The sequence below is a fragment of the Platalea leucorodia genome (genome assembly GCF_965183815.1).
Source record: "Platalea leucorodia genome assembly, chromosome: 18".
Lineage (NCBI taxonomy): Eukaryota > Metazoa > Chordata > Aves > Pelecaniformes > Threskiornithidae > Platalea > Platalea leucorodia.
Window position 1 is genome coordinate 8,055,968 of NC_138840.1, and position 21,926 is coordinate 8,077,893.

Consider the following 21,926-nt stretch of genomic DNA (forward strand, 5'->3'; position numbering starts at 1 on the left):
GTCCCCCGTGTCCCACCCCTCACACCCCATCCCTTGTGTCCCAAGCCCTTGTACCCCATCCCTTGTACCCCATCCCTTGTGTCCCATCCCCTCGCGCCCTGTCCCCTCCTGTCCCATCACTCGTGTCCTGTCCCGTGTGTCCTCTCACACCCCGTCCCTTGTGTCCCAAGCCCTTGTGCCCCATCCCTCATGTCCCATCCCTCGTGTCCCAATCTTGTGTCCCATCCCCTCGTGTCCCATTCCTTCATGTCCTGTCCCCTCACATCCCATCACTCGTGTCCTGTCCCTCGTGTCCCACCCCTCACACCCCATCCCTTGTGTCCCAAGCCCTTGTGCCCCATCCCTTGTGCCCCATCCCCTCGCGCCCTGTCCCCTCCTGTCCCATCGCTCATGTTCTGTCCCTCGTGTCTCATCCCCTTGTGTCCCATCCCTTCACACCCTGTCCCCTCGCATCCCATCACTCGTGTCCTGTCCCTTGTGTCCTCTCTCTCACACCCCGTCCCTTGTGTCCCAAGCCCTTGTGCCCCATCCCTCATGTCCCATCCCCTCGTGTCCCATCCCCTCACGTCCCGTCCCTCGCATCCCGTCCCTCATGTCCTGTCCTTCATGTCCCATCCCTCACGCCCTGTCCCCTCGTGTCCCCTCTCGCCCCACGACCCTCCGTGCCCGACACACCACGCACGGGTTTTGAGCACAGAAACGCTCTAAGACGTCCTTTTATTATAAAGTCCGTCCCCAGTCTGTGTCCGCGGCAGCTCCGCAGCTCCGGGGCTGGCTGCGGCCGGCGCGGCGCGGGCGCGGGGGCCATTAGGTGGTGCGAGGCCTGCCGCTCCCTCCCATGGCGATGAACACGTCAATGGGGACGTTGGGCAGCGTCAGGCAGTGGCTGCCGGGGCATCGCCGCAGCCGCCTGCGGGGAGAGAGCGGGGTGAGCCCAGCGGCGCGGCACGGCACAGCACGGCACGGCACAGGACGCCGCCTGCCCCGATACAGCCTGCCGGCAGCAGCAGCCCGCCCTGGCCCAGGGCAAGCAGGGCTTTGAGCCATCGGACGAAGCTTTTGGGAGCAAACCAAGCCGCGTTTGCCGGAGCAGGGACCTGGTCTGTGTCATCGGGACACGGCGTGGCTGCGCCGGGGCCAGCCCCTGCACCCCGCCGGGCGTCCCGGTGCCCCTTACCTTCCCACAGAGCGCTCGGCGCCTACCGGCTCCTGCGTTTCGGGGGGCACAGCCGCGCTGGGACAGTCACCTGCCTCGATGGGGAACCTCCGAGCCTGCGGCGCCCGCTGGGAGCTCATGTCCGGGCCCTGGACGCGTCTGACCGGAGAGGAGCGGGTGGGTGAGCTGGGCGAGCGCGGGCCCCCCGGCCACGGTGGGGGAACACGGGGTGACCCCGGCCAGCCCCGTAACGTCCACGCCGCCCACCCCAAGAGCCCCCCGCTCACCGCGAGAGCGTTCCAGCCTGTCCCCCAGCTCGCTGCGCGTCCGCCAGCCGACTGACGCGGCGTCGGCTGCATCACAATGGCAGCCCCAGGTTTTAAAAGGTCCCTCTGTGCCCCCCCGGGCGCCGCGGGTGCCGAGATGCTGTCGCGGAGTCGCTGCAGGACGAACTGAGGGAGCGAAGGGTCCCAGCCCGCGCGAGGAGATGGAGGGGTTTTTGCTTGCCCATGGCTACCAGCTCGGCAGGACCATCGGGGAGGGGATGTACTCCAAAGTGAAGGAGGCTTTTTCCCAAAAGCACCAGAAGAAAGTGGCAATTAAAATAATTGATAAGAAGGAAGGCCCAGCGGGTAAGAGGTGACCCCAAAAGAGCTCCAGGCTGAGGCACCATCCTTCCCTGGAGGCTTTTAATTCCCGGCAGAAAGCCGGTTTCCCAAACCGACAGCAGATGGGGGCGGGGGGAAGTGGTGGGGGTCCAGCAGAAAACCCCGGGGATCATGGCCGGAGGATTCGGACCCATTTAGGCGTCCGCCCCTCCGACCGCGAGGCCGGCAAAGTGCTGGCAGAGCCCGGCATCCCCCCTCGCCGAGCACGCCTCGGGGAATGGTGCCAGGCCGTAAGGAACCGGGCACCCCGGGAACGCCCTTCCCTCCCTCTGCCGCGTCCCAGAGGGGTGCCCGGAGCTCAGCGACGTCCCCGCGAGCAAACCCGCCTCCTCTCTCGGCAGAGTTTATTCAGAGATTCCTGCCCCGGGAGCTGCAGATCGTCACGCGCTTGGACCACAGGAACATCATCCACGTGCACGAGATGCTGGAGTCCGCGGAAGGGAAGATCTGCCTCGTGATGGAGCTGGCGGAGGACGGGGACATCTTTGACTACGTGCTCCACGAGGGTCCCCTGCCCGAGCCCCGCGCCAGGGCGCTCTTCCGCCAGCTGGTCGAAGCCATCCGGTACTGCCACGACCGCGGGGTGGCCCACCGCGACCTCAAGTGCGAGAACGCCCTGCTGCAGGGCCACACCTTGAAGCTGACGGATTTTGGCTTCGCCAAGCTGCTCCCCAGGGACCGCAGGGAGCTGAGCTGGACCTTCTGCGGCAGCACAGCCTACGCGGCGCCCGAGGTGCTGCGGGGCGCGCCCCACGACAGCCGCAAGGCCGACGTCTGGAGCACGGGCGTCATCCTCTACGCCCTGATCTGTGCCCGCCTGCCCTTCGACGACACCGACATCCCCAAGATGCTGCACCAGCAGCAGAAAGGCGTCTCCGTCCCCAGGCACCTGGGGATCTCCAAGGAGTGCCAGAACCTCCTGAAAACGCTCCTGGAACCGGACATGATGCTCAGACCCTCCATCGAGGGGGTCAGCAGGCACCCGTGGCTGACCAACCCCTGAGAAGGACTCGCCCTGCTCCCCCCGATCAGAACAGATTGTCATTTTAGAAACAATAAATTTGGAGGTGGGTGTTTCCCAGCCAGCCAGCCCCGCAGGTGGTGCGCCAGGCCTCCGGCTGCCAGAGACAAGGTCTGCTTCGTACTCGGGCATTTTTATCGGCTCCCTCAAAGCCCTGGGCTGTCAGCGGCGGGGAACAGGGCAGACACGAGCTGCCAGCAGCCTGGGGCAGCAGGGGTTCGCCGTCCCGAGTTAAACAAACCTGGGTGGGAGGAAAGGGAAATTCAAAGCGGCTGACACGCAGACCCTCTCTCGAGGCAGCCGTCCCCATCCCGCAGGCAAAGGGAATGAGACCACCCGACACAGGCAGAGACTCCGTAGAATTCCTTTAATTGCTGTTAACTGCGAGTCTGTAAAAGGTTTGGAGAAAGTCATCCTTACAAAACTACCAGCTGTTAGAATTGTTCCTGGTTTTCACCCCAGCTAGAAAAGGCTCAGGGAGATGCAGAATAGTTCAGAACAGAGAATATTGCACAGACAACCAAACGGTTAATTTGACTAAAGGAAAAAAAAAAAGTGACACAGATGAGAGCGCTGCACCCTCGGAGCTCTGCCGCAGGCGCAGGGACCCGGCCGCGACTCATACCCCAAACCCCGCGCAGCCCCGAGCCCCCGCTGCTGTCGCCTCCCCGCAGCAGGCTCTCCCGCTACAGCTAAACTGGAGCCCAGGACAGGGCGCGGCTGCAGCGCGTTTGGGAGGCGCTGCGGGGCCCACCGCACACCAAGCGGGAGGCGAGCTGTAGCTCGGTCCCCGGCCCTCGTGGGTTTTCCAGGACAGAGAGGCGCTCGTGTAAGCGCCTGAAGTCACCGCCGCCACCGATCCACCTGTGTTGGCAGCTGCATTTGAGAAGCTCCCCAAAGCCAGGGGGAAAAAAAAAACCAAACAAACCACCAAACCCAAAATCGCAACTCTTCCAGGTGCAGCTGGGTCAATGCTATCCGAACCCAGAAGGAAACCCACAGCTCCAATGAAGCAGCCCTGGAAAGGGCAGAAGGACAAAGGCAGACGCGTAAAACCACCACCCGGAAGGCGCAGCGAGGGCTCTGTCCCTTTAGGATAACTGTACGTTAGCAACATCCACTGAGGAGCATCTCGTGACGTTAGAAGGGAACTGCCCCAAAAAGAGAGGCGTGGGGCGGGCAGGACACGAGGGGGCAGGGGAGCGGACAGACACGGCCCCAGCCAACAGGTACCACCCGCGCTCGGGCCCTTCTGCCTCCCCCCAGGCTGGCAGAGGGAAGGGCCGAGCCTGGGCGCCAAGGCGGAGGTTGAAGTGGTCAGTGGGCCAGACTGGGGCTTTGCGAGGGCCGAACTGGGCACCACCAGGGAGGGGTTCTGCTCCCAGGGTGACCCAAATCGCTGCCCGCCCAGAAGGGCTCAAGTAAGAGCAAGCCACAGGTACTTTGCGTGGAGGATTTAACTAGAAGTACACAAAACCCAGGGGAGGAAGGCAGTGCAGCTGCAAAGGGGGAGGCAGCAGGCCTTGGCTCTTAGAGGAGCTGCTGCTCTTGCAGCAGGAAACCCAAGTTTCCATTAGAAAAAGCTTCCAAGACGAAAAGCCAGGCAGAAGCTCAGGGTTTGGCAGGGAGTTTGGCTCCTTCCAGCGTGGTCCAGCTTTGGGTCAAAGCCACAAGCCAACTGCCTTTCTTTGCGGCAACGAGTGGCAGAGCAGAAGGGGCTCCTGCTGCAGCATCTCCAGCCCCCAGCCACTCCCTGCACAGGGGCTTTCCCCAGGGACGGCCCGGCCAGCAGCGCAGAGCAGCGAGCGAGCAGGCACAGCTTGCATCCGAGAACCTTTGAACTGCTGGACTGTAGACAAGGTGCGCGCACAAGAAGCAAACGATCAGCCAGCTGGTGGTACCGAGCAATCCTGCCAGGTGTCCGAGCGCCCAGCTCGCCCCGGGGACCCCTCGCTGCATCGCGTCTGCCTCTACCCGACACCTTCGGGGCGGTCAGTTTTGGCTTGGCCGGTCTCTGGGACCTACGGAGAAGATGGGCTCCCTAGCAGCTAAGTGTACGAGCAAACTCCTGCTTCCTCCTCCTCCAGGTCTGAAGCGGTCACTTGAGTTGCCCACAGGATTTAGCAGGAATGAAACTCCTCCAGCCTGGAACTGCAATCCCCAGCACAGTTACACACAAAGGAACAGCCGGTCCGTGATTTAATTCACATTCGATGGTGGAAATGAGCCTGTGACACACACTGGAAGCAGTCGCTTTATTCCCAGTCTTCCCACTCTTCATCTTCCAGCTGCAAACAAGAGTCACATCCCTCAGTTTGGTTCTGTAACTCAGCAGCCATCCGTCAAGAGATCCTCCTGCCCAGGGCACCTGAGTCAGCGCAAAGCCTGACACATCCTCACGCTCCCACGCCCTCACACCAGGGATTTGCTTGCTCTGTTCCCCTTGGGGAACTCGCACACTCATCCCTCTTTAAGCACGTCCAAACAGCCACCCTCTGCTCCAGCTAACACCCATGACTCCCACGGCGAGATCCCAAGCTAAGCCTGTGTCCTCAAAGAACAAACGCCGCCTTTGAGAAGCCTCCTGCGAGCTCTCTGGGCAGGCAGCTGCCTGCTGCAGCGCTGCCCTTCCAGGCCAGCGGCAGCCACGTCTCGCTGAAACGTGCTGCACAGCCTCGGCTCCAGCACGGAGGCTGGAAGCAGAGCTCGAGCCGAGGGATTCACCCTCGTGCTCTGAGGCGCTGCAGCCTCTCTCCACCTCCCAGGGGAAGCACCCAGCAAGGGCAGAGCTCACGCAGCATCACCCCAAGGAGTTGCTGGTGGTTTCTGGGAGCAATCTTCTTGCCTATTTGAGTGAGCGCCTCCCCTCGACTCACCTCCCCAGACACTTCCACCTTCGAGAGCGCCAGCTGCACCTCCTCTTCGGTCATGTCCAAATCAAAATCCTTTTCCCAGTCCTCACTGATATCGGTGCTGGAGCCTGTAACCACAAACATCCCGACTGAGCCATCGGAGCCGCACGTGCTCTCCAGACGCTCTGGCCAAAGCACACAGCTGCCCAAGCAGGCCCACAAAGCCCTGGCATTCATGAGGCTCGGATCTACCGCATCGAGGGAACCCCGTTCCCAAGAGCCGGCTGTCAGCTCGCTGACAGAGACGGGACGCACTGAACTGCACTTCCCTCACAGCAAGGGCTGGTTCAGAACAAGTGGGAGAGGTGAATGCTGAAACGTGTTCTCCTCTGGCCTGGGAGAACTAGGATGTGTCACGCTTCAGTCACACAGAAAACACAACAGATAAGGAATGGCAGGAGTGACTTAGATATGGGGACTGTCACACTCCCGGACAGAACGAACAACCTCCCGGGGCAGAGGAGCAGCAGGGACAGCGCAGGGGCGGCGTGCGGAGGGAAGGAAACACCACGTTCCCTACACAGACCGCGGCCTTGCCCCGGCACCCAGCGGGCCGGGGACCAAAGGTCCACCCTGTTCAGCTGACAGACTTCTGGTCTCTTGTCCGATTTCATTCTGCTCACAGACCCAGTTCCTGATACTTGGCCACCTTGCTGGAGCTTTGGTTGCTTCCAGGGGCTTTATAATCCTATAACCAACATAAGCGTCATTCTGGGAGGCCTGCAGCAGGCTCTGCTGAAGGCAGAATCCCCTGCAACGAAAGGTTTGTAAATAGCGTCAGCCAGAGCTGCGACACGTCCCTCCTCAGGGTCCGGGGGAGTCTCACCCTCCGTTCTCCCGGGGGAGCACCGGGAACGGGGCTCAGGAGAGGGCTCGGGCCAGAGCCAGCTGCCGCACCGGCCCAGCCGCCTGCTGAGAGCAGATTGTCACCATCTGATGTGACGCACTTGACCCTGCCCAACAGCATAACGATTTGCTTTCACTTTAGTTTGGCCATTAGACAGTCTTTGGATCTAACCTTCCGGGATGATTTTACCAAAACCCTTTTTCTACCTCCCCCACCACCACAAAATCAGAGCCCTTTCCCCAAAAGCTGCCACCCCCAGCAGAAGGCTTCCAGGCGTCACGTACGCACCTTTCTTGCCGTTGTTGGAGGGAGTGGATTTCCCACTATCCGAGTTCAGCTCAAAGACTCGTAGATCTGTTGGTCCTTCCTCTTTCAGAGTCTCTGTCCTGCCCTGGGCTTTGCTCTCCACCTCTTTTTGCTCTGTAACAGCCGGTTGCTCTGAGGATGCTGCTGACTCCCGGGCAGGTGCAGAACGATGGCCAGGTTCTGGGGGCTTTGGCGGGGAGCTCTGCTCTTCTGAGGTGGCCTCCAGCAGCCTCTGAGAGAGGTCTCCGGTCCCAGCTGGTTGCGCTCCAGTCTGTAGCTGCGCAGCAGGCACAGAGGCAGGGTTTGCAATCTGAGTCACAAGGGAGACGCTCTCACTGCTCTCCGAGGGGCTCCCCTCTGCTGGGGCCGGCTCCGGAGGGAGGACGGCCCAGCTTTCCTCTGAGGGTCCCTTGTGAGCAGTGGGGTGGCTTCCCTCCAGGGCTGCAGGGGCAGATTCTTTCTCTGCTGCTTCTGGAAATTTCACGTTTGCACAAGGCAGGGGTGACATCCCCAAGAACTCCTCTGTAGGAAGGCAGAAGAGAAGCGAGAGATGTTTCAGCAAGCGCAGCAGCAGCTGACAGCGCAGCAGGGTTGGCTGCAGCTGGGCTGGGAGATGGATTTGTGGGAGCGAGGAGGAGCCACCACCCTCTCTAACTGAGACCTGCCAAGGTCTGCACGAGCCCTCCCGCAGATCCCCAACCACCTGACCCACCTTCATCCTCCTCCCAGCCTGGCTCCTCTTGGTGAATGCTCTGCTCCGCTCGCTGCTTCAGAGCCTCCCTCCGGGCTTCATCCTGCAGGGAATTCACTGTCAGCAGTGACTCACATCCCCAGTCCTTTCTTTCCCTGGGCATTTCAGTGTCAGTGACAACAAGGACGCAGACAAGGCAGCCCAGATCCCTGCTTTTCCAGGAAAAGTCTCTTCTGCCTTTTGGTCTGCATTAGAGAGCTCCTTGGCTGGAGTGCCCACCCACGGCGGGAGACACCCACCTCCTGACCTACCTGCTCCAGGCGATGCACTTTATAGAAGTAGCGCTGCCAGAATTCAGAATGGGAAACGGCCACCGGCACCTGGGAGCGACACAGGAAACACCACGAGTCACTTCAGCGGGAGGGCTGCGCTTGCTGCCTTGCTCCCCTCTCCTCCCGAGCCTTGCGGCTACCCTCATAACCCGCGCAAGGCACCTGCGTTTTCAGGTGCGCAGACTTGGGACCAAGCCTCAGGTACGCACCGGCAGATGCTCAGACACACACCAGGCAGCTACAGAGGAACTTCTGTTCCAGCCCCGTGGCAAACAAGCAGGGAAGAAGAACACAATACGCTGCCCAATTCCTGCGGCAGTTTACCACGCAACCACAGTCCTTTCTGCCACCGACTCCAGGGCCTGAGCAGCTCAGGGATCCCCTGCACCACACCTCAAGTCAGAGCTTGCCCACTACAGGAGCCAGGCAGGGCCTTACCATTTTGGAGTAGAGAGCCCGGATGGAAGGGCTGGTTGCCAGCAGCTCCGCGATCTCCCCTTTCTTCTCCTCCAGGTTAAACTGAGAGAGCCAGGCCTCGAGGAGCTCAGCAGGGCCTGTACAGGACAAGCACAGAGATAACAGTCCTTGGCACAAACAGAGCAGGAACAGTTTGGGGAAGTTTCATTGGAAAAATACTACGGACCAGACCAGCTGGGGTGAGCAAGGGGCAAAGAAGGAGGGAGATGTGGGTCTCTGAGCCCACCCCACGTCGTGGATCCTCTGCCAGCACGAGGCCACGTAGCGCCAGCTGTAGCGGCAATTTAAAATGACCCAGCAAACTCTCAGTCTAAGCCAGTCCCCAATGCAACAGACAGATCTGCTCTGCAAACAGCGACCCCATCTACAGCCACGCCAGCAGGCCCGCTGGCAAAAGGCTCTGGGCAAATTCCGGACGGCCCACAGACCCCAGGCGAGGGCCAGCTTGGCTCGGCAGCACCGCCAAGCCCCCCCATACCATCGGGTTCGTTGCAGTAGGTGGCTGGGTCCGACTGGAGGCTGTAGAGGCGAGCCTGGAGGGGAAGACGCGGAGGGCAGAGCTGTCAGTGGAGGGGCAGCAGCAGAGCCCCGAGAGCACAGGGCTCGGGACTCCGCATCCCGAAGAAGCTCCGGGAACGGGGCACTCACCTTGGCGCTGTCATAGGGCTCCGTGGTACCTGAGGGAGTTGCCATCAGTGTTATGACATCGCAGTCAATGGTCTTATCCGGCGAGGGAGCAAATGTGTCTGAGATGACACCCAGGAAGTCAGAAAGCCCTTTCCTCACCTTTTCAGTCGCACCTGAGGAACCTTCTGCCCTCTTGAAGAGAAAAAGCAGCACAGTGTAAGTAGCAGTACCCGCAGCAGCAGGACAAGTCTCGGTCCTTTCTGGACAGGTTCCTTTAAGGAAGCAGGACGTCTCTCCCTTCAGAAAAGCGCTAGAGGCGATTGTGTGGCCAGGGCTAGGCGAGAAGGGTGTGGCGGCAGGCACCAGCCTCAGGTGCGGTGGGGCAGGCAAGGCCTTGTAATAGGTTTGCCCAGAACTGAGCCTAGGCTTTGCGGAGAAGGACACAGCCAGGTCTGGGGACTGGCTGGTTTGGGGGCTGGACCATCACAGCGGCAGCTGTGCAGGGCTAAGGCTGACAGCTTGCGCAGAGATCTGATGCCATACTACAGTGACGCTGCCAGTATCCCAGCTACATGGCACACTGGGAGAGGGAAAGCACAGGGAACCTGTCTCCACTCATCTCCAGAGGTTCCTCACCTCTACAGCAAGGAAATGCCACGCAGTGCTCAGCACCGAACCTGCCCCGGGGAGAAAGTCTGAAGCCTGAAGCTCATGGTTATACGTTGGGGTTTGTTCAGAGGATCATGTCCTCAGAGGCCATCCCCCCCCGCTTTGCTTTCTGCAACAAGAATCCCAGCTCTCCCGCTCCTGTACTCACTGCCAGCTTGTCCTTGACCACACTGGCCGTAGCAGCGATAGTGCAGGCTGTGTCATGCTGCACTACTTGAGTGAACTCCGCCAGGTCCCGTTTCATGAATTCCAAAGCTTCTGTGGACTGTAAGGAGACGACAGATAGATTGTGCAATCTTTTTGCCCTCCAACAAAGCCAGGATCACTCTGGGAACACCCGACACATTACAAAGATTAAAGTGCAAGAGCCTTTAACCCAGCTGAGCCCTTACCCCAACTCATGTAATGGATAAGACCGTAATAAAAAAATAATGACTAGAAGCAGCTATGCCCAAAACACATTACAGTGGGGCTTTTTTAAGCTAAGACAGGAAAAATACAGGTTAGGAAGAGCCTCGCTGTCAGTTTTGTGTATAATTAACGTAAGCAATGCTGTCACAGGCAGGAAATTACACACCAGAAAGCGATGCTGCAAGTACAGGCCCTCCCCGCTCAGGTGGTGATTTTCACATCAACAGAGCCCAGCGCTGCTGCCCTGAGCCATAAGATCCCAGCGCAGCGGTAAGATCCCAGCGCAGCGGTAAGATCCCAGCGCAGCGGTAAGATCCCCGGCTCCCAGAGTTACAACAGGCAGATCGGAACTCCCTCGACGCGTACCCGCCGGTGCCCGTCCCGGGGTCACGGGCTGCGCTACAGCCGCACGCCCTGGCCGGGGGGCTGGCGGTGGCTAAGGCGAGGCTCAGAAGGGCATCAGAGCCGCTGCTGACAAAGCCGCGGCCCGCAGGGAGCCGGCCAGCCAGCTCCGCGGCTCCCTCCGCCCGCCCACCCCCGGGCAGCGGGTCCCGGGGTCGTCCCGCAGGTCCGGCCCGCCGCTTCTTACCTTTTCCTTGACGGCTTGGTAGCTCTGTTGCAGCCAGCTCCGCCACCAGCCCCCGTCCTCCCTGCCGCGGTGACACAGGCGTCAGGCAGGGCAGGCCTGACCCCGGCCCCGGGACCCGGCGGGACCCGGGACCCCAGCCCTGCCCGCGGCCCGGGCCCCACTCCCGCGGCCCGCCGCCCCCCGGGGCCCGTCCCCTTCCCCAGGGCCCGACCCCTTCCCCGGGGCCCGGTACTGGGCACGGGCCCGTCCCCTTCCCCAGGGTCCGACCCCTGCCCCGGGGCCCGACCCCTTCCCCGCCGCCCCCTCAGCGCTGCCCAACTCACCCCTCCGCCATCTTGGCGGCCTGACGTCACCAATATTTACCGACCCCTCACCCCGCAAGCCCCGCCCCCGTGGGCCGTGACTCTTCGCCGACGTCACTTCCGCCTCCTCCTCCTCCTGGCGGGAGGGCGGCGGGCGGGACCGGAGCGGCCCTCGGTGCGGGGCGGCGGGCGGGGACGCCCGGTGTCGGGAAGGAAGAAGCTTGGTGGTGGCGGCGGCGGCGGCGGCGGCGGCGGCGACGCCGCCCGGGGGCGGGGAAGGGCCGGGGGTCTGCGCGGCGGCGGCGGGGAGGCGGCGCGGCCGCTGCCGGTCCCTCCGTGCTGCCGGTCCCTCCGTGCTGCCGGTCCCTCCGTGCTGCCGGTCCCTCCGTGCTGCCGCCCCGCAGCACTTACCCGCGGCTGTGGGGAGAGGCTGGCGGGAGGAGGCGGCGGCGGGTCCCCGGGAGCTCCGCGGGAGCTGACGGTGCCTTCTGGTGGAGGCCGGCGGCGGCGGGAGCGATGGAGATGCAGTCCTACTACACCAAGCTCCTGGGCGAGCTCAACGAGCAACGCAAGAGGGACTTCTTCTGCGACTGCAGCATTATCGTGGAGGGGAGGATCTTCAAAGCGCACAAAAACATTTTATTCGCCAACAGCGGCTATTTCCGAGCCCTGCTGATTCACTACATCCAAGACAGCGGACGCCACAGCACCGCCTCTCTGGACATTGTCACCTCGGAGGCCTTCTCCATCATCCTAGATTTCCTTTATTCCGGGAAGCTAGATCTCTGCGGGGAAAATGTTATCGAGGTGATGTCTGCGGCTAGCTATTTGCAGATGACCGATGTGGTCAACTTCTGCAAAACGTATATAAGGTCATCGTTAGATATTTGCAGGAAAATAGAGAGAGAAGCTGCTTTCTATCAGGCTGATAGCGGGAGCGCTGGTTCTGCGAGAGAGGGCACCTCGTACAGCTCCAAGAGCCAGTGCTCTGCCTCTGTCTCTTCCCTGCAGGAAAAGGAAAGGATTTCGGATTGCCAGAGAGATCCTCCCTGCGGTGAATGCAGCAGCTGCCATCCTCTGGAGCTCGTGGTCAGAGACCCCGTAAGCAGCGACTCTCCAGACGACGTTAATTCTTCACTGCCCAAGGGGGTGGAACCCAAAGTAGAGTTTGACTCGGATGAAGTAGAGGTAGAAGTGGGCGAACGGCTGCCGCAGTATCCGACCCCGTTGTCGCTGGAGCAGATGGAAGAGGGGCTGCACGGCGGGCAGGCGATGGACCTGGCCTGCAATAACTATCACATGAAACAATTCCTAGAGGCCCTGTTGCGCAACAGCTCAGCTCAGAGAAAGGATGACGTGGTTCATCACTTTGTCCGGGGCTTTGAGGGTAGGCCAGAGGATGCAGGGGTAGCCATGAGTTCCATGATGGACATTCACAGCGACTGGTATGGTGAGGACACAGGTGAGAGGACTCCAGGGGGGCGTAATCTGTGTAATCGAGGAGGAAACGGCTTAGTTGTGCGACTTCCTTTGTTACTCTCGTTCTTGTTCAGGAATATATTGCTGAATATTATGCCGTAGCAAAATAAACTATTGTTCTGGACTTCAAAAGAAAGCTGTACTCATTTATTCAGTGCAGCGCTTGGGAGGTAAGTATTTCTCACAGCTTTTACGGTCTCTTTGAAACAGATCCTGGAGCTTGGTGTTGGTGACACTGCTTTAATAAACAATCTCCCTTGGGACCTTGTTGAATGGCAGGCGAATTTTTAAAAAGAATCTTCCTCTCCTAATGTCAGTGTTATAAAGAGCAATCGGAAAGATAAGTTGAGCTGCCACAAGAGGGATCTGCTGTAGAACCTGACAGACCAGAAGTAGCTTATTCCACTGGAGCGCCTGCCAGCGCATCGGTTGCTGGATGATAGTCTGGTTGCTGTTACTTTGAACTTCAAAAGGGCAGAAATTAGTTTTATTCGATACTGAGTGATACCTAGAAATTCTTTAAGAGCACTGAAAGCTTTAAACTCTGTGGTATTGCATAAAGACAAGACTTGACTTTTACCTCTAGAGGCAGACTTGCTTTTCAGCTGCTGGGCACCTGAGGTTCCGCTGCTTTCCCAAGCCCAGCGCCTGTTGGGATGTCTCTCGCTGGCAGGAATGGCTCCTAGCAGCAGTCTCGGGGACCTGGAGAAGAAGGTGGTCATGTCCATATGCATTTCTCCTGAAGCGGACAATAAGGATTTGGGCATTTTGTCTGCTTACGGTAACGCTGGCACACAACTTGCCTTGTCCAAACTGCCTTACGAAGACGGGAGGCGGCTCTGACGACGGCTGCAAGTGCCATAGCTGTTCGGGATGTGACAAATGCGATAACGGTGTGGGCAACAGGCAGGACATCTTTCACTGAATGCTCGACTCTAGATAGCAAGCTTACATTCGTGTCACTTCCAGCTCAAGCATGCACGTGTGATCTTAAAGCCAATAAAACCGATACATTCTCTCACTGCTTTAAAGTAAGGAATCTGATAAAATCACAAACCCAGTCTTACGGTCACTAAAAGACTAAAGTTATCAGAGGGCAGTCACCAGACCACGCCTATGGTTTTTGATGTGTAGCAAGGCAAGAGCATCGAACACACAAACTTGGCTTACTTTTTTCCCTCTTAAGATCTTCAGATTGTTAATGAATCATTAAAAGGGAAATGCTTCTAGAATTCGATAGAGAACATCAGGTGTTATGACAACGTATTAGAAATGTTAATGGTAGATGTGCTTTAAATAGGAGTGGGGGGAGAAATCCAAACCTTGCATTCAGTTATGTTTCTCTGCTAAAACTGAACATCGTAAGCATTTAGTAGAACGGAAGTATCTCTTCTCAGCTTTTAGTGCTCCTGCCATCTTAGCATTTTCACAAGACGCCAGGAATGAGAAATACAAAGTCCTGAGAAAAGAATGCTTCTCTCATGCATTCAGGCTGACGGGTGAGACAAATGCCGCTTGCTTTCAAGTGTCCACGTCCGTTCCAGTCATCCTGGTCCCCTTTACAGCTGGTGGAGGGTGAACGGGCACCTGGAGAGAGCCTGGAAGCCAGGCAGGTCTAAGAACTGCTTTTCTTTTTTTAAATGGAGCTCTGAAAGTCCAGCAGGGATTAGCAAGACCTTGTGAAGGTCCAAAATTGGGCGAGATGAATTTCACTTGGTAGCCACACGTTAATACTAGCCACTCCTTTTTTTGAGACTGGGTTGGACGAACTCCAGTACAAGGAATGTTCTACAGCCCCACCTACTTCGGTGTAGCTGTTGAAGAGCTCAAGGCTTGATAAGCAAACACTTTCCTGAACTAGGGAAAACTAAGCTTTTAGTAGAACATCTCAACCTTTATGCTGGAAAGGAAGCTCGTATCTGGGCTGATGGTGAAAAACTTGGCAATACCTATGTTTATATAAAATGTGATCTTCAAATTTAATTCTCTGGTTTTGCATCTGACTTCATAAATTACGTATTACTTGTAAAATGTCTGATTTTAGGAAAAGTAAAATATCATCAGCAAATGTATTGGAGTCCTTCATCTTGTTATTTCCAATAGAAAGGCTAAAGTGAATGGCAATAGAAACAAGCATTCATATTTTCAGATGGGTTCCCCACATCTAAATTTATGCACGTTGTAAGAGCGTATGGGAAACATTGCACTACTTCTACCTGTAATTTGTGTTAAAGATTTTTGTTTCTAATGCTGTTTAATGCTAATGGTATCTTAAAAAAAAAAAGTAAGTAGGAGACTTTCTGTGGCTGAGATAGTGCAGAGACCCCACTGCACTAAAAGCAAATTTTTGGCACTTAATTAAACGGCTTCTTAAAATAAAATTAATTTGTTTTTCTGTTGTGAGCCAACTCCCTTAGAGCATCAGCTATGTAAGTATAGGCAAGCTGATTTTCAAGGGACTTGATCATCTGCAGCTGCATGAATGTCTTCTGAAATTGCACAACCTACAGAAATTCCAGGTAAGCCAAACGCAAAAAGAGGGGAAAGTCAATTATCTTGACTCAGATTTGCCGCAAGGAGGATAAGAAGCCAACAGAGCTAACATCGGTGAGCTGCCTAATCTAATGCACTGTGTTTTCTTTCAAAAGGTGATGTGTTAGTTGTGCCAATCAAGCTTCACAAATGTCCCTTCTGTCCCTACACGGCCAAACAGAAAGGAATACTAAAACGGCACATTCGCTCTCACACAGGTGAGAGACCCTACCCCTGTGAGACGTGCGGGAAACGTTTCACTCGGCAGGAGCACCTTCGGAGTCATGCTTTAAGCGTAAGTTTGAAAGATTATCAGTCAATTTTGAACGGGTTTTGGCGGTTCCCGATTGTATTTCCCAAAATATGTTGGACAAAATGATTGTTGCCAACGCGAGATAAACTTTTCTAATAATAAGTTTAAGCCACTGATCTATGGTTCATTAGTACTTATGGAGCCCCGAATCTTTGTCGCTGGAAATGGGATGGGATCATCTGGCCTTTAGCTTAAGTGTAGATGTTTTTCTGTTCTAGGGATATATGCAAACCAGCACCCCAGAAGGAGCTAAAGCAAGAAGGCAGATTGCCTTTTTTACCATAGTGTTTTATTTTTAACTTCAGGTGCATCGCTCGAACAAGCCAATTATCTGCAAAGGCTGCAGGAGGACGTTCACAAGTAGCCTGTCTCAAGGATTACGACGCTTTGGCTTGTGCGACAGCTGCACCTGCGTGACCACTACCCACGAGGACTCGATGCCCATTAACCTCAGCCTAATGGAACCTTCATCAGAAGGCCAAGAGAAGGGTGATGCCGATAACGATTGGCCCATCTATGTGGAGTCTGGAGAGGAGAACGATCCAGCTGATGATGATGATGCCGATGGTGACGACAAGCAGGAAATCCACAGGAGCTTATCGGACCGAGAAACGCTCATGTAGCAGCGAGAGCAGAGCGGGAGCATTTAGCGCGTCTCCCTGGCAGTGGTCGGTCTGCCACAGAAAACTGCGTATTTGCCCAATTAGTGAGGCTGTGCTGGTTTTTATTATTCCGTTTTTTTAATAGAAGAGTGGGGAGAATTGGAATTTTTAATACTTTTAAGTTTTCAGTGCTGTGCACCAGAAATCTGTGAAGAATCTTCTCTCTGGGGTTCACAGAGGTTGTACTTGAGCAATTTCCCGTGGTGTCTCTGCCCCCTAGTTTTGAGTTTGCAGGTGGAACATCTCTGGTTTGTTTTGATAACAGGTTTCTTCAAATAATGCTGTCGTCGTCCTTATTCCCTGACCTGAAAAGGTCACCATCTGAAGATTACATTAAAGAAATGTAGTTTTCATCCATTACCTTGGGACTTTTCTAAACTAAGTTGTGATCCTTCTGTGTTAGGACATGATTATCTAAACTGTAAACCTTAAGTGTTTGCTTAGACTGGATTTGACCTGGAAACCAGGGCAGACAAACCAGAATAACAAAAATATGCTGCTGCTGAAAGCATAGACAGTAATAATAAATAGATTTCACATGTCCTTAATTGCAGGTATTTAGAGAACAAGCTTCTCTTTCTGAATTGTTTTTACTGCATCTTCCTCTCTCAAGAGCTCAGACTACAGATCTTCAGATGTGTCTTTAATGTCATTTAGACATGAGTAGTCTTGGCTTAAGAAATACTAAGCACACGTTATGGTGTCTAGCAGCCTGGTCTCTCGGTTTAGACTAAGCGAACTGCCCAGTTTTCTTCAGCTTTTTACAGCAGAAGTTAAAAGCTGTCAGTCAGGTTACTTGGGACTTCTGATTCTGGTAGAGTAAACAGCCAGATCCGCAGCTGAGGAGCAATTCAATATAAATATCTGAGCTATGCATATAAACCAGCTCTGACTGCCCTTTTTAAAGCAATTGGGTAGGAAATCTCAGAAATTTTTACTAGCCTCTTCTACGCAAATCCTTTTCTTTCTCCTTTACTATATTTTCTTTTAGTCTTCGGTGATCCTTCTCACGGTTTATGTTGTTGTGTGACTTTATCCAAGTACTGTTTGGGTTTTTTTTTCAAAAAACTTCAGTGTGGACCTCATGTTTCTTTGCTGGGATAAAGGTTGGCTTTCAAAGGAGGTGAGACTTTTTTACCTTTCCAGTACCGAGTTGATATAAGCTATCAAAAATCAAGCTGGGAAGCTTTAAAAGAGAACGCACCGCCAGCAGAAAGCCCGTTTGCTTATGGGTAACCCACTGTTCCTAGTGAAGAGACAAAACTGAAATATACTGTGAAATAAGACTGTTAATGCTTCTTTACTATGTTGTTCGTAAGTGTTTAAGGAAAAGGCAAATTGTATGAGTCTTTCTAGCTGGAGTAAGTGCTAGATCAGAAGCCTGTAGACAGACGTGGCTGACAAAGAACGAGCAGTTCCTCCCACTTAACACGACAGGCTTCTCGAGGGTTTCACTGTAAAGACTTTACACTTGGCAAGCATTAGATGGAACCTGAAAAAAAAGAGCCCTCTGATTTAACCAGGGTTTTTTTGCATACCTTGTGCTTTCATTTTACATACTGAAAAAGAACAATTCATCTTCTCTATCTGCTTCATCCTCCAGTGAAACAGTAGTCCTCTAGTGACGTCGCAGTTTACTTGGCAGAGGTGAATCTGACGTCACAAATGCAGTTAAGAATTCATTGCCAGATCAGGTAGGATGAGGAAAGAAGAAACAAGCTTCTTCTTAAAGAAGTCACTTTACTAGTGGATCCTGACAACAGCAGAAGGTAGAGAGACTTGTTTTGAAATGGTCTGGTCTCAGTTCTTGGTGAGCGCCACCTTCGCAGGAAGATCCTGGCATCACGTGCGACGTTTGTTTTCTGTAACTGAAGTTGCATAAGCTTTCAGGAGTCCCTGTTGCAGGTCATCTGTCAATTTGAGTTTGTAACAGCTGAACAGTATCATAGTGACACACATCATCACAGGAAAATCTCACTGGGACAAGATCTTTAAAAAATTCAGGGCTCTGTAGCCCCTATTTTAGTCATCTAAATTAAGACCATCAAGGAGACAGCTCGTGTAGATGCCCGATGCGGAGCTGAGCTCCTTTGAAAATCCTGCTGTGGTTTTGGGTCCGTAGCGCTTTTGAAAATCTGAGCAAAACGTGGGCTCGTAAATCTTGCCGGCACATTGGAAAATGCCACCTCCAGCCTACCGGGGCTAGTCTTTTGGACTGCTACTCTATTTTTGTTGAGTCCATCCAACATCAGAGGGTATTTTTTTGGTATCTGCTTACCTGATAAAGGACGGACTTCTGCACGTGAGAACACCTGAAGGAGAGCCACGGATTATCTGTGCTTGTCGGGAGACTAGCTCGCTAATGAAAAGTGGGGTAAGAATGTAAATAGGGATCCAAAATGACATTTAGTGGCCAGGCATCCCCATTTCTGGTCGTGCCACCTCATTGTAAATATTGGTAGAAGCCACTAGACGTGGAATATCGGCTGAGCGTGGTTCAGGCTAGCGCGCCACAATTAAACTGTCAGAAGATTTAGCTTCTCGCACGGCTGAGCTGCGGGCTAGCTAACTCTGAAACTGTGAAGACGTTCAGCGTAGGGAAAATGAACCTCTTGCGAAAGTCTGTGTGTAATAAGAGCTGTGGGAACGACTGCAGAGACCTTCAGCGATTTTACTTCAACCTGCTTTCTTTGGTCTTAGAGATTGTTCTTGTGTTGTCTTGTGCGTAGAGAATGGAGCCGTTGTCAAGGTTTGTGTGACGCTGGGGAGGGGTGCGGGTGGGGGGTACGCGTTCACGCTCCAGGGGAAAGTGACCACCGAAATCGATGTTTCCCGTGGGACTGTCATCTCGTGCTGCTTTGTTTTCAATGGAGTCCTTCAGCCTTTGTAGTTAGGAGAGGGTGTCGTTTATCCCCGTTCTTGTGACCAGATGTTCATGTAAAGCTGTTTGCTGTGCTTTCCACTTCGTTTTTGGATGTTTTTCCTGAAATCTTCCCTTGTAGATCCAGCCTCTACAAGCTTTGAGAAAATGATGTAGCTGTTTTCAAATATTCATACGGTGCTTAATGACGAATCAAAAATAGAGTTTTTAGGAAAGTGGTTTCTAATACAATCTCTTTCTCAAAGTTTTTTAAAGGCCATCCAGACTACATATCTTAAAGTCTTAGCTCTATGTAATTGACTTTGTTTAGGAGTATACGTTTGAACGTACTTTTGCACATAATTGCACTGTATTTCGCTGAAGGAATACATGCTGCACTGGTATTCGTACTGCATTTAACCTCTTGGTGCAAGACCTTGTAAATCTTCCAAATGTGGTTATTTAATTTACTGATGTTTTGTAAGGCAGTTTCATAACCGAAGTCCTTTAGTCTAGTTTAAATGACAAATTCTTATAAACCGAACCTTATTTGTAGAAGTGACTTTGACTATATTTGTGGATCTTGGAGCATTCTGGAGCTTTTTGATTGTCTAGAAAATAAAACTCTCTGAGAGGGTTGCTTTGATTTTTTTACCATTCAAAAGTTGACTGAGTAAAGCTGAGAGTGTCTAGATTAAAGCTCATATTTCAATTTCTGGGAATTAAAAATGGATATAGCCATTTCGGGCGACAGACACTTTGCAAGCAAGAATCAGATTCTTGGTAGGAAAGGATTCAAAGGACGCTGTCAACTTAAAACCCAGCCAGCTGGGTTTTTTTAGAAAATCTTTTATATTATTAACACTGGCTTTGTTTCCTTACCAGTTTTTGTAGTTTTATAATCATCTTAACTTTTTAAACTCTTTTTAAAGCTTTTCATTTTTCATGTGGGGTGAGAAAAACCCCATGCAATTGGGAAGCAGTCACTGATCCCAGCTAGAAGAAACTGCTGTAAATGCCTCCAATAAAATGCGTGAGGGGGTGGGGGGAACAGACTCCCAAATCTTCTTTCCAGGTAATTTTGAATTATATTGGATACTTCACAAATGGACTTCTTTAAACCTGCTTTTACAGACTATGATAATTAAAGCCTGTGTTTAGCTGTCGATTCAGAATATTCTGAATCAATGAAAAAGGTAATAACCCCTTCTTTCTTTTCACTGTTTTCATTCAACGGTGAAATCTGTTCACTTTTATTTTATTGGGATTTTTAGGTTTATACATTTTTGCTTCAGAAGTGCCTGAGAATTAGTCATATTTCAAAACTTATTGTTTTTTTTTTAAATCATTAAAACATTTTTTTTAGTACTGAAGATTTTTTGATCCAACTTAAGTTGACAGCGCCCTTTAGCGTGCACATAAAAATTGCATTTCTTCTCTTAAAGGCCACTGTTAACCTGTCAACTGAATAACTGACGACAGTCTGGTTTTTGCCTTTTGTTGGATCGTTTGAAATTCAGATTTTCTACATGTCTAGAAGTATTAGTAACATGTATGAGAATATAAAGGGCACGAAGCTGTTAAAACCTTGCCAGCGGCTCCATTTATACCCGTACGTGTGGTGTGCGTGCCCACGCAGAGCTGCTTTTACGTCGGGAGTTACAGTTAAGATGTCATCGTCTCTGCCATGTAGGTCAGCGGAGCACTTTTACTAAAACACAACCAGCGAATACAACTTTTTTGGTTTTTATTAAACGGTTATAGGCAGGTGCCTGGATACTAGTAAATTAAAATTAAAAAACCCACCAAGCAACTAAAAATCAAACCAAACCAAACACCGCCCCTCCCCGCGCCCCGAAAAATCCCTCTCGACCAGCGCTGTGCACACCAACTCTAAATGCCATCCCCAAATACCCAAAAGCAACGTGCTGGGCTTTCAACTTGGGACTGCCGATTGAGATGCAAAATATTTTAACTGTCCCAATGGATGACTCTCTACTTCTGACATGCTTTTAGCGTAACCAGCCAAGCCCTGTGGAGGCTTAGACACACGTGATCGCTCCCATTGGTCACGAGACTCATTACAAGGGTAAAATTTAAGCATACATCGATAGTTTTGCAGAATTAGAAACCAAGTCAGCTCTTAGAAATTCTTAAAGTTCTTCAGTGGCAAGGCTTATTTTAATTTTTAGCTGCTGGTTTCTTTTGGGGTTGGAAGGGAATTATGTGAACACAAATTTAATTTTAAAGCCAATGACTGTGCTACTGATTTTTCAAATTCTGTCGTGTTGCTTGGTTGTTGATAACTAAGGTATGTGAGCTCTGACCCAAACCAGTGAGCATTACTTAAACAAAGCCAGGACGCTTGCTTTGAAATTGTTTTCTTTTTGTAGTTGTTTGTGTTTCTAATACAAGAAAGATACCTTTTGTTGGTAAATAATAGCTATTGGTAGCTATAACAGCTGTTTCTAGACCACAAAAAATGTGAATACCTCAGTCTTTGGAGACTTGGAGGATTCTTCTCTCCCCCTGTACGAAACTGAAAACTAGAATACTCGCTAAACGACACAAGAGTTAACACTTGGGGGAGATGCCCTGGTTTTAGAACCTGCTTTTTGAGATGCCATCATGCAGACGGATTTATGGGTAGAGCCAAGGACCTTCGTCAAGCTCCAAGCCCATTCCAGGATCCGTCCAAGTGAAAGCCGGCACAGCAATAGCACTGTGTTACTGAACAAGATGCTGGGTATTTGTTGAGGCAGCAGAGGAAGATTTTCTTCTTCACTTTTGAAAACCAGTGGGCGAATGTTGCCAGTTAATGCAGTATCGCCGGACAGAGCAGTGGAGTAGTTCAATCACAAGTAAATTGTCTTAAAATACTAATTGGTACAGTAACATTTGCATTTGTACCATCTGAATCGGATGTATGTGAAATTCAGTTACCCCGGCTTTCTCTGAATGTCCACCTTTTTAAAAAGTTTTTACTGTTTTAACTCTTCTTTTGTTGTTTACTGAACTTTTAAACATAGCAGATTATGACTTTTTAAAAAGTGCTCCAGTACAAGCTAAATA

The 21,926-nt window shown here is 52.8% G+C and overlaps 4 protein-coding genes across 10 annotated transcripts; 2 read left to right on the plus strand and 2 right to left on the minus strand.

Annotated features, from left to right (window-relative positions):
- Nucleotides 1-807: 807 nt before the first annotated feature.
- On the minus strand, nucleotides 808-1,515 carry FAM229A (family with sequence similarity 229 member A; the record flags this gene model as incomplete). Its single annotated transcript, XM_082329749.1, has 2 exons — nucleotides 808-1,108; nucleotides 1,178-1,515. 2 exons carry the CDS (start codon nucleotides 1,513-1,515, stop codon nucleotides 808-810), a joined length of 639 nt encoding a protein of 212 aa, XP_082185875.1.
- Nucleotides 1,241-3,101, plus strand: TSSK3 (testis specific serine kinase 3). Its single transcript, XM_082329661.1, has 2 exons — nucleotides 1,241-1,788; nucleotides 2,166-3,101. Exons 1-2 carry the CDS (start codon nucleotides 1,644-1,646, stop codon nucleotides 2,825-2,827), a joined length of 807 nt encoding a protein of 268 aa, XP_082185787.1. The 5' UTR covers nucleotides 1,241-1,643; the 3' UTR covers nucleotides 2,828-3,101.
- A 92-nt stretch (nucleotides 3,102-3,193) lies between these two features.
- Nucleotides 3,194-11,095, minus strand: BSDC1 (BSD domain containing 1). Of its 4 annotated transcripts, XM_082329659.1 has the most exons (11): nucleotides 11,030-11,085; nucleotides 10,707-10,767; nucleotides 9,855-9,971; nucleotides 9,059-9,229; nucleotides 8,889-8,943; nucleotides 8,372-8,487; nucleotides 7,913-7,981; nucleotides 7,623-7,704; nucleotides 6,893-7,432; nucleotides 5,722-5,825; nucleotides 3,194-5,133 (listed from the first exon to the last, which is right to left on the minus strand). In XM_082329659.1, the coding sequence occupies exons 1-11, from the start codon at nucleotides 11,038-11,040 to the stop codon at nucleotides 5,101-5,103; spliced, it is 1,359 nt and encodes a 452-aa protein (XP_082185785.1). In that variant the 5' UTR covers nucleotides 11,041-11,085; the 3' UTR covers nucleotides 3,194-5,100. The 4 variants fall into 4 exon arrangements, with proteins under 4 accessions (XP_082185785.1, XP_082185782.1, XP_082185784.1 ...); XM_082329656.1 differs by lacking the exon at nucleotides 3,194-5,133 and having other exon boundaries at nucleotides 5,160-5,825; nucleotides 11,030-11,095; XM_082329658.1 differs by lacking the exons at nucleotides 3,194-5,133; nucleotides 10,707-10,767 and having other exon boundaries at nucleotides 5,160-5,825; nucleotides 11,030-11,069.
- A 214-nt stretch (nucleotides 11,096-11,309) lies between these two features.
- ZBTB8B (zinc finger and BTB domain containing 8B) lies at nucleotides 11,310-17,242 on the plus strand. Of its 4 annotated transcripts, XM_082329592.1 has the most exons (4): nucleotides 11,310-11,815; nucleotides 12,020-12,470; nucleotides 15,136-15,314; nucleotides 15,638-17,242. In XM_082329592.1, the coding sequence occupies exons 1-4, from the start codon at nucleotides 11,525-11,527 to the stop codon at nucleotides 15,953-15,955; spliced, it is 1,239 nt and encodes a 412-aa protein (XP_082185718.1). In that variant the 5' UTR covers nucleotides 11,310-11,524; the 3' UTR covers nucleotides 15,956-17,242. The 4 variants fall into 4 exon arrangements, 3 of the variants coding, with proteins under 3 accessions (XP_082185718.1, XP_082185717.1, XP_082185719.1); XR_014230114.1 differs by lacking the exon at nucleotides 15,638-17,242 and adding an exon at nucleotides 14,892-15,006 and having other exon boundaries at nucleotides 11,310-12,470; nucleotides 15,136-15,220; XM_082329591.1 differs by having other exon boundaries at nucleotides 11,310-12,470.
- Nucleotides 17,243-21,926: the final 4,684 nt, after the last annotated feature.